The sequence below is a fragment of the Pomacea canaliculata genome, linkage group LG9 (assembly GCF_003073045.1).
Source record: "Pomacea canaliculata isolate SZHN2017 linkage group LG9, ASM307304v1, whole genome shotgun sequence".
Taxonomy (NCBI): domain Eukaryota; kingdom Metazoa; phylum Mollusca; class Gastropoda; order Architaenioglossa; family Ampullariidae; genus Pomacea; species Pomacea canaliculata.
The window spans coordinates 20,262,359-20,273,874 of record NC_037598.1 but is presented as its reverse complement, the minus strand read 5'-3'; the positions used below and the strand labels follow the sequence as shown (position 1 = coordinate 20,273,874).

At 38.6% G+C, this 11,516-nt stretch overlaps 1 protein-coding gene across 2 annotated transcripts; it reads right to left on the bottom strand.

The window, feature by feature from the left end:
- Positions 1-1,649: 1,649 nt before the first annotated feature.
- On the bottom strand, positions 1,650-11,501 carry LOC112572954. Of its 2 annotated transcripts, none has more exons than XM_025252965.1 (13): positions 11,423-11,501; positions 10,459-10,599; positions 9,935-10,017; positions 9,334-9,467; positions 8,542-8,836; positions 7,827-7,975; positions 7,211-7,367; positions 6,583-6,670; positions 5,946-6,183; positions 5,018-5,235; positions 4,223-4,329; positions 3,909-3,986; positions 1,650-3,287 (listed from the first exon to the last, which is right to left on the bottom strand). In XM_025252965.1, exons 8-13 carry the CDS (start codon positions 6,665-6,667, stop codon positions 3,060-3,062), a joined length of 954 nt encoding a protein of 317 aa, XP_025108750.1. In that variant the 5' UTR covers positions 6,668-6,670; positions 7,211-7,367; positions 7,827-7,975; positions 8,542-8,836; positions 9,334-9,467; positions 9,935-10,017; positions 10,459-10,599; positions 11,423-11,501; the 3' UTR covers positions 1,650-3,059. The 2 variants fall into 2 exon arrangements, with proteins under 2 accessions (XP_025108750.1, XP_025108751.1); XM_025252966.1 differs by having other exon boundaries at positions 5,946-6,142.
- Positions 11,502-11,516: the final 15 nt, after the last annotated feature.

Below are 11,516 nucleotides of genomic sequence, written 5' to 3'. Positions count from 1 at the left end.
GGGACACTCGTTATTGAAAACCAAAGGGCATTCACTCTCTGATCGCTAATGGCTGTTTGTCTTCTCTTGTGCTGCCACAAAATGTACAAGGCGCATGCGCGTGCGCTAGAAATCGTTCATCTCGTTAAACTCTCGCTCCGCATCCTACTCCGCGAGACATTTAATGATAGACGCTGTGATCCGTATTAGAGTTTCACCCACACAAGGTATCTTTGCCAGGAGCGAGACTCTCACGGAGGCTCTACACTGTGTTTCCTTGACAATGATTGATGTCCTGTGTCAGCTCAAGTGCTGTTGTAAGCAACCGTGAAATACTTATCACTGAAAGCTGCTCAACACACGGAATGAGATTAGACGACAAAGGTAGAAGAGTGTGTGGAGAGGAGAGGCCACGTAAATGCTTTGTTTATTCATTACCGCCCTGTCTCAGGTCGCAAATCTGTTTTGCGAGATAGAAAAGATGGCAGCTGTCAACGAGAATTCCAAGTTGGCGATGAAACGTGATAATTTTACAGTTATTCACGTACAGTGTTTGCCTGAAAATAAGCCCTAGAATGATTTTTTTTTAAAGGAAGCCCTACCCAAGTAAAATCCCTAGTTAAGATCGTCAGTTAGACGGTGGAGGGGGGAATGGGGAATTGGTAATTTATACCGAGCATCAAATAAGGCTATATCACTGCAAGACAACCAGTCTTGTAAACAGATACCATATGCAAAGAAAAAACAGTGTTCCGAGACGAGAGATGAACTCAGGACAGCCAACGTTCACTGTAATGGTGACAAGAACTAACCGTTGCGCCACCGGGTTGCCCCAGCCAGACGGATTTGGTTCGTCCGTTGAAACACGACGGATGTCTTAAATTTTTCGAGTAATAATGTTAATATCTAAACAAAGTTATGAATTATGGCGATGTTCCGGAAGGTGACATGACGGTATTAGAACAAATGTAGATTTTTCTGTTTGAAAAAATGACATTCCTGAAAATAAGCACTCATACCTCTTTTGGAGTAAAAATTAATATGACCCGGTCTTATTTTCGGGGAAACACGGTTCTTGTTGAATAATTTCATGTTTTGTTATTAAAGCGTAAAATAAATAATTGAGCAAAAAGTAATTCTAAATGACAAAGGGAAGAGAAAAAATGTGTTGACTGGATGTAGGGGTTACTAAATAGCTTGAACGTGTGTTCTGTAAGGTCATCCTCCATAAACGAGTCCAGGGGATTTAAAAAAAAAAACATTAAACCAGCTAAACAAATACGAACCTCCAACCAAGCTTTGTCCTTTCTGGCACCAAGACAATTTTTTTAACCTCACACTTAACTCTACATTAGTTGGTGAGTTGTCCCACTTGACTCATGCAGTGATAAGTCAAAAGCTGCTAATGAATCTTGTTCACCCAGTGTTGTCTCCTCCTATTCCCATCGGGAATGGACAATCCATTCTAAATCCGAGCACCTGAGGCGAACATGGAAAAGGTGACTGCTCGGTGCCTTCGGCGGTCTTCCGTAATGAGACACCGCGCGTTCTAACCGTTGCCTTACCACTGCATGTTTGTGGACCATGTTCTACTAGAAACAAATATTTTGGTCCAGCCAGAAAAAGTGACATAAAGCAACATGCACGCAAAAACAACAAAACCACATGTCAAAGCTTTTCGTTTTCGACTAAGGAACAGGTCAAGTCCACCTGTAAATCTGTTTACCTTGAGATCAGCGATCGAGACTGCGAGAGAAACACATGCACGAATTCCTTAGTGGATGCACTCACTCTCTTGCGCACGGCCCTGGGCAAGCTCTCGTTAATGAGATTCCAGTCGTGAACCCGGCTACAAGGAACTCGGCATAGGACGGAAGGCTTTCTTCCCAACGCATCAACGAAATTATTATTAGCTCCATTTCACACACACACACACACACAAAAGAGCGCAACATATTAACAACATCATGAAACACTATGGTGCACGGACAAGAAGATGCACTAAACAGAAACATCTCAAAGTGATCATTTAAAACAGACGAAATTTCATTTTGTATCTTTTACCATAGGCATACTCATATTCCGGGTACTTACTTCAGTTTATTAAAAACAGTAAATGGTCTAAGCATGGACTCATAAATTATCGAAACTAGGGAAATTTTCAACAAATAATATTTTTTAAAGTCGAAGCAATGAACAAAAAAGATAGTAGGACATAGAGTTTGCTAGAAAAATGCACACATATTACTTCTTCCAACCTATACTGATATATATATATTGATCGTATTTTATTGCACCAACAGTTTTACTCTTAACACCGATCAGAGTCGCACTTTGACACACCTATAACATGTCTACTGAGGGAAAGACTCTACGGGCGTAGTTGCTGATTCTCACGAAATCCAGCTCAAGGATGCTTCCGCCTGCATCAGGGCGGCTTCTAGCTGACAGCACTGACAGCCTGAGAGATTTCAGCAATCAAGACACAAGAAGAAATCCACACACTGCCTGCCCTCGAGATTTCAAGGCCTTGCTCGTCTCCATCGTTATAATCACTGTCTTTCTCGTCGGTCTCGTCTGATGACGAAGCGTCCCCGAACGTTTCCACCGTCCGCCCCAAAGTTTTCGCGCGCGACGCTACTAAGGCAGCGACGCCGGAGGCGAAAGGTGAAGGGGCGCCTGGCAGGGAAAGTACTCCGCCATGCTTTCCAGCTGGCTGCCACAAGGTGCCGCTGCTCTGCCTTCTCTCCACTCTGCTGCGTTGCCGCCTGTCGGCAGGTCACCGACTAAATGGTCGTCAGGTCTGTGAGGGTCCGGAATCTCATCTTGGTCAGTGCTTGCCTTGACCGTTCCGGTCGCCAGACTACCCTCCGGCCCAGCACCGCTTTCAGCTGAGTCCTCTTCTCCAAAAGACGAAAGCAAAGCTGAGCGAGGGACTAAATTACACGTGGTTCCTGGTGAAAGACCTTCTTGCTCGCGCCCAGAAAAGCTGCAGCTCCCAAGAGCCAACGTCGCGGTGCTGGTGTCACAGGTAGCTTCGGTGATCTGCCCGTGATGTCCATTGAGCTCTGCCGCAAGAGTCAAGGCCACTGCGCCGCTGTTGACGTCAGTTCCTCTTCCGCCCTCATCGGTGTCCAAAGACTCAGATGTAGTTTGCTGCAGCTGGTAGACGTTGTCGGGCTGAGTTCGCTCATCCTGGCCAAGGCCGCCTGCTCCCGCTCCATGCGCTGGGCAGCGCGCATGGCGATTATGGAGTCGAGCTCCAGCAGACACATCTTGAGGTTCTTCTGCTGCTGCTTCAGGCCAGCCTGCCAGCCACATAATGATAATGATGATAAGAACGTCATAAGGATGACAACAACTAATACTAAAGGTGTAGATTTATAAAGTATTAAGCATCTACGCTTGTTGAATGTTACCGTAGTGTGTTAATAGCAGCTAGAGTGTCTTTGTCCCCAGATTATCGGTAATGAATGAAGGTTTAAGCTCTGCGAGTGCGTACATTTTTTGCATTAATTTGTTTTTGCGTGCACGCGCGGCTCTATGTATGTGTTTTAATAATAATAAACATTTTTATAGCACTCTTCCAATGATTTGCTCAGTTTACTTTACAGACTTGATAGACTGACCTATCCACATAAACGGAATCACCAACACAATGCACCCATATATGTAACAAACGCGCTCACTTGTATAACAGCTAATCCTACTCATACACAAGGTAAATACAGACACGTTCTGCACGCTCATGGTCAGGACAGTGTCGCTGTGAAGTCTATGCAAAAGAATCTGAATTACAAAGGCTAATGGGTAATGTGTACCAAGTTTTTACGTGTCTACATGTTCTGAGTGTGAAAATAAAAGTGATATTGCGTGTGTTGCACACACTAAATGTCTTTAAAGCAGCAGAACCACGTTTCCAAAATTACCTCTTCTTCTGTCAGCATCCAATCCAGGCCGTTTCTCTTTAACCCAGCCTCCTGCTCTTCTGAAAACCCCTCAAAGACCTGTTGAAAACAAATGAAGAATGCATTTCCCATGCACATGAACAACATCCAAGGTCAGATACAACAGCAGTATTGCTTACAGACATAACAACACAAGAGCTTTTACTACAACGTCAAAAGATAAAAATCCCCCAAATGCAGAAAAGGATGGGAAAGAATGATTTTGTAATTATATGTTATTCTTAATAAGAAGATTTGCTGTTTTGGAAGAAATGTAACCGGATACTGGGACTCACTTCATCCAGTATAATTGGGTTGTCGTCTGCTGACACTTTGATCACCTTGTAGACATTGGTGGCTTCTGCAAGTGTCTGTGGTGTTCGTGCTGGTGCCGGTAAGACTTCTGCAATAAAACCATAGCGCAATAACGATAGTGAAGTGTATCAGGAAATTTCACAGAAATCGCAGTAGTATTCTGAGAATGTTTGTTCCTCGACCGCCGACCGGGTGGTGTAGGAGTATTTAGAGGGGGCTATAGACTCTAGGTAAAAAAGAAGGACCCGAAATGTCCATACGAAGGTGCAAAACCACAGCAAAGGCTGAAAGTACGATTCATTCAATACAGGTTACTGAAATGTACACTGAAGTGATGGAACTTTGTTGAAAGTTTCCCGCAAATCGGCTCCAACGTTGCTGGGACAAAAGCACTGCTCCGCACAAACGAATCACAAAAAACTGCTTCCAGGGAGTCAAGTCATGGTGACTATAAACAATGACGGTAAAGGCATTCTCCCCTCCTTTTTCACAGTGCTCTTCGAGAGGCGAGGTTTTTAAAAAGGTAAAAGTAGTCCCGTGACCTTACAATCCTTGAGGTTTGGTGCCAGCTTTCTGTGAGAGGTGGCCCCGTCTTCTCCTTCTCTGCCTGACCTTCTCCGACCCTCTAAGGAGCCGGGTCAACTTGGGGTATGAAGCTGAATTACATGGGTATTCTTATTGTATTAATACTGAAAAATGTCAGAATTTATACTACGACGTAACTACAAATTACTTCCTCTCAATTAAATTACAAATGACTGACGCTGGTACTTTACCGCTGCCGACTGAAGATTTAGTCTCTAGCCTCCTGGTTGCTTCCTCCCAGCATCCCATGCATGCATTCAACTCGGACCTCACCAAGCACAGCATGCTGCTCCACTCCCTTCTGTTGCTCTCTTCCTGCTTCTTATCTTCTGCTTCAACCTCTTTCTCCTGATTTTTGCTGTTTATCTTCTCCAGCCATGCCTCCATCGCCTGGCCTACGTTTTGCACCCTGCAGCAGACAATAATTTCAACCAGCCCTATTTTTCTCTACAATAAAAAAAATCACATTAAATTTTCATCTTTTCAAAAATAGTTTCCTGACAGACAAAGCTACGTTATTGTATTGTCTATATCTCACTGCTGTCTTTCTTTTTACATTACTTTTTGTTTTGGTGTATGATGTGCGGATTTGTGAAGGCTAGTGTAAATGATGACCGGTTTGTTAACAATTTGATTGGAATGTACTTGTCTGTTGAATCTGGTGTCTTAGTTATTTTTTTTTTGTTTGTCTGCTAATACTTCTTTTTTAGTTAAACAACTGTCGAGGTTTTACTCGTCTTGTCCTGATCATTTGTGGAATGTTAAGACCGAAAGCAAACATTTCATTTAAATCTTATGGTTAACGAATTATCATTACTATATTTTGCACTAATTCCCTATAACCTCGTTTTTCAAAAGTCTGCATTTCTTTTTCTCTATAGTCATCTGCAATGAGTTGTTTGTTTCCTTAAATTAAGGTACATCTAAGGAAGATATTTTTAAGTCCATAATGTTTGTTTCCAAGATATTTTTTAATGTTTATGGCAATAAGCATCAAGTTTTTTTAACTTTATAATTAACATAATTATAGCTTTTCAAGCGTCGTTGTACAACATCTTTAAAGCAAAGATCATTTGGTGGAGGAAAAAACCTTAATAAGCAATGTGTAATTAGTCTGACCTTTTAAGTGCAGCCAAAAGGTGAAGTTCAAGGCTGTGAACAGCAACGTAAGTATCTTTGGACTGACTGAATAATTTTGCAGGCTTTTGAGTCACAAGTTTGGGATCATGTAATGCTGATGACAAGGGTCCTCGTCGGTGGGCATCCAAAAGAGACTTCAACTCAGTCTGACCAGCTTCAAGCTCACTGATCATTGCCTGCAGCATCGAGTTCCAGATGAGGAAGAGGTCTTTTTTGCCTTTAACAATATACATACCATGTAAACAGAGATATAAAATCATATCTCTCAGAAACAAAGGGGGCTTTCACACTGAATTTTGTTTCAGAATGGAATTTACTTCAACCACTTGAGAAATTACACTAAAAACCTTAATGAGTGATAAACAATGATCTAAATTTCAATAATCATGCTAGACTATAAATTGTGACTGGTCTGACACAAAAAAGTTTCACATGACAAGTTATGAAGAAAATAAAAACCACAAGAATAGGAGCAGAATGTTCACAAGACAACATACAACTATCATGTGTACAACTTAATTTCAAATACAACTATCACAAGTTGAGGCTACCACTCAAGTTCAACATATATCTGGAAAACTTCTAAAGACAGATACAGACATTTCATTTATCTCACCTTGTGCCCCCATGCTCCTTGGCAAGAAGCATACAGCAAGTCGGCGAATAAACTCTGATGCATGAATGCGGTTCAGCTCTAACATAGACTGAACAATAAGGGATTCTCACAAGTCTCATATAATAGAAATGTCAAAGCTTAAAATGAAAAAGAAGTAAACATACAACAAAATACAATTACTAGCAGAGAAGGCAACAATGAGATAGAATGAAGATATACAATTTCAATATTGTCATCAAAGCAATAATCCTCTTCTTGTTTCTGTTTAATGTAGTACTCAAGTTCCAACAGACTGTCCTATTGCTAGATTCAAACCCAGTTAATTTCAGGAATTTCGCAGATTTCTGCAATCCAAAACACATCTTAACGTACTGCAATGAACAAAAAACAAAACAAAAACAAAAACAGATTCATTCCTAGAATGACAGAAAAGCAATTCTAAAGTGGTTGGACATCAAAAACAGATTTTCTTTTTAGGTGTCATTATGTAAATAATTAAAAGAAAACTGACTTCTATAAAATGCTGATCTGCAACTTGGGAATATTTCTCGTTATGTCCCAATATAATTTAAATAACAATACTAAGATTCTTTTAGTTAACCATGCTGGTAGATTAAAGAAAATATACCTTTAAAATATCAATCGAAAAGCCATCAGTTACTTCCTGTAGCCTAGCAAGTACGTCACTGTCTTCAGCATCGATCTGTATTATCTCTGGATATTGTGTCAAAGGGATTTCAGAGCAGTAGTGGGTCACTCCTGCCACTTCGACCTTCACTGGACAACTGATTGACAGAAAACAAACAGCAGTAATATATGTTTTCTTTGCTTTATTGTTTTATTGCACAAAGAAGTAACACAGTATTTCTGTTCCTCCACTGTTGGTCTTTCAATGTATTCCATTTGCTGTTCATTCCTACTTAAGTGTAATAAGGTAATACTACCAATAACTCTATCCTTAAATAAGTTAAAGCTGAATGGAAGAGAAATAAGAAATGAGAATGAAAGAAATTATAATTTTCCAATTTAACATTTAGTTTTCTAGCAATAGCCACATCTTGAACAAACCTCATCAGCTATAGTATAGAAACCATGCAAAGCTGAATTCTTGCCTACCCAATTATTTTAGCATTCTAAATGCAACATGAAAGTAAAACAGAAAGATTGGCCATTTGATAAGAGGATTTTCAAACAAACACAACACCCTGTGCTTTCTTGAACAAAATAGAAGTATTGTAAAATACCTTTCAACAAGCTGTCTGAATGATTGTCTAAACAAAACAAGTTGTGCTTTTTCAGTTAAGAACACTCTCTGTCGCAAGTCAGGACACTGCCCAATGAATGATGATTTCTGGTGTTCACTGAGAACTCTTGCTATCCTACATTACCAACACTGCAACAAGCAAGAGAAATCATTGTGAAAGAAAAATAAATGTGAAGAAAAAAATGTCTCTCTCAGCTATAAGATCAATAAATAATACATTCACTAATGTTTTTGGCAGACTGTATCATTTTGTGCTGCTTGATCAAGAGACGCCACTCAAAAAGGGCACTGTATTTCATAAGCTTTTTAATCTTCGTCAAACTGGAATATGCCAATAGCTGGTAATACAGCTACCTCAGTCTTTTCCCTATCATCAGTGTGTAAGTTGTGGCTTTTGTACACTGGTTGAATTTTAAATTATGTTACTGGCAGTTATACATAGTTCTGACTCTGAAACTCTGTTATAGCTAGCTTATGTGCTGCATAAATGACTACTTTATATTTCTGATAAACGTTAACATGATCTATGCTTAATTCAGAATTTTTTTTAATTCTGGAAACTGAAAAATCAACCTAGCATTACAATCACATAGTAGATTTATTACCAGAATGACTTAATATCATTAATCTGAAGTAACCTGGTGTACAACCTGGTGTACATCAACCTGTTGTTCTGCTGCTTCCTTTGTACTCACAAAGTAAATCCTCTAGCCACAAGTTCGGCCTCTTGTATGAAGCGAATGCTCTTGGAAACAGTGTCTAGACTTGAAGCAGCAATGTCTAAGAACTTCTGTATTGTCTGCAAGAGCTTCTCAGTCTGAGACTCCATATGCATCATGAAAGCCTTCTTCAAGAAATAAGGCATAAAGACTGTACATGTCAGAGCAGCGGCTGCATTTAAATACTTGAAGAAGCCAGAAGCCCAAGGCATCACGAAACCCTGTTGTATTCAGCACCAGCACCAATGCAAGGAAGAAACTAACCACTATTCTGAAAGCAGGCAAAACATAAAAATTTATTACTTTACAAGTAAATATCTAATATTATAATGTTCATAGCAGTAACAAAGAAAATGCCCACTGCCTTTGTAAGCAATCTGTTCATAAAAAAATCTTGCTCATATTTAATACTTAAGATGTATTTGTATTCAGATATAGTTTTTCCAGTTTATACACATATTTATATACATAAGTGTGTGTATAAATCAGCCATTAACCATAAGATAAAAATAATATCATGCAACAAAAAGGCACAAAGATGTCATAACTGATTACATCTTTCTCATTGAAATAAATATTTAAAATAAGGTTACAGTGTTTTAGACAGACAAAATATCTTTTCACAAAAAACAACATTTAAATAGATGAACAGATTATAACAGTAAGCAAATATCTGTAACTGACATGAGAAAAAACACAGACCTGAAGTATGTAATCCACACTACCATCATTGACACAAAGCAGATTAACCATTGAATTCTAAAGTACCTCAGAGACGACTGTTGGTCTTTTACTTCATCAAATTCCTCATCTTGAAAACTTTGAAGAAAAAATCCATCTTCTTCACTCAAAAGAGGGCTGGTTCTAAGTTTGTTGAATAGCTTTCTATTAGCAGCTATTGCCTGAGGAAAGTCCAAAAACGCCTAGATGTTTAGATGCTTAAAAAAAACAGTCACAGAAGAGGTTACAGAGAGACAAAGAATATCAGAATACCATAATGCAAAGTCCAAAAGAGATATATATTCAAAAGGGGTGCTTTCCCTTGATCATAAGTCTCATCATACTTGTTTTTGTTTTTTTTGTATGTGTTGTAGTTTTACTTCTTATATATTACATTAAAAAATAGGCACTCAAGCTGATTTGATCAGAAAAACATTTTAAGAATAGCTTGCCTTATTTTAATAAACAAACAAATCAGACAGCAATGTATTCTAACATGATGGGATACTTCTACTAGATACCATACAGGCTTGTGCCCAGCACGGTAGTCTGCAGAGTGCAAAATCTAAGGAAGCAAACTGTCTTTGCTTTATAAAAATCTGAGCCAAATGTAACTAAAATGTAAAACTGGAGACATGATGACACATACCAATGTTCATGAATACTTGGATTAATGCTGCTAACAATATTATTTAAGGCATGACGCAGCCTGACGATTACAGCTTGAAGTGGCTGAAATCATGTGTAAGAAAGAATGAAAATAACATTAACAAATCTTTCATTTGTATAACATAGTTAAGATGACATAGAGACACATCAGATATTTAATTCTCTTTTGAAAAGGCAGACAAGAAATAATGTGTTACTGACTGAGCGAATGTGCTCCTGCATAAAATATATTTAAACATTATTAACAATCTTAAACCTTTTGACTAAATTTTGTTTATGTGTATTTATACTCTTCATAAATATTACAATTCTATTTTGCATTTTATCTAGTTTCAACATACCTTATGGTCTATGACTGAAATGTTACAGAAGCTCATTATGAAGTTTTTTGGCTCAAAAAATATTTGATGTGCTTTTCATTGCTGAAAACAGGTAATGCTGCAAGGCTACAAGTGAAAAATGAATTGTCTTCTGAGATTTGATCAAAATTGAAAAATTCATTACCACAATGAAGACCATCTTCAGAAAAGGTAGTTTTGCCTCTGCTTTGCTGTTGCTGTTTTCAGATAACAGTCTGCTCTGAACATCATCTCCCCCCATGTAGGAGAGACCTGCATCCACCATCGACTCATATACTGGAGAATTCTTACAAACATAAAAATTGTAGGTTGAAAATATTGTAAAGTCATGAATTTTCTTATAACTTGAACATTTAAATCCTTACATGTGGTAAGAATAAAGAATGAGATACCTAAATGAGTTTTGAATAATATGTCCTGTACTGCTGGGCCAAGCACCTGATGATCTTACCCTTCATTTTCCCTACAATGCCCATGTGAACACCTTTTTTTCCTTTTTCTGATTTGTGGACCTATGTTGTGAGTAGTGGTCATGCGCTTTGCAGCAGCAGATCGTTCGCTCACAACTGTGGTCATTTTAGCCGTCTGATCGTTTGATTCTAACTTTCCTTTTGGTTTTCTGCAGCTGCTAATGTTTTATTCGTGTACTTTTTCTGTAACATTTCGGCGCATTGAGCGTTTCTCAAGGATTCGGATTTTGCGCGTTATAAGACTCCTTCATTCATTCATTCAATCCTTTTGACATAATCGACATCGTGATTATTCTCGCAAAACCATTATCAATTGTATTACATTACACATTCTGTATTACTTCTACATAATTCCCAGCTGCTTTATTCCAGCTTTTTACTTTCTTTAAAATATCTTTTTCACTCTGAGCTATTGTCGTATTGTCTAGTGTAGTTTGTTTTGTTGATTCTTTGAAGTGCCACATGAAGTCGGGATTTGTAAGCGTCTGCTACACTTTTGCGGGCTTAGGGCTGAACTGTCTCTCCGCACCCTTAGCAAAATTTTGAGTAATTTTGTAAGTTTTGAGTTACGTGTCCTAAAATAATCTGTCATACAGTATTTTGAAAAATTATAAAATTATGTTTATTTAAATACAATACCACATAAATCACATCGTAGTCACTATCGCAATTTTCGGAGGTCTCCATTTTGATACAAACGCTTATGGAACACAACTCTGGAATCTTTGAATGA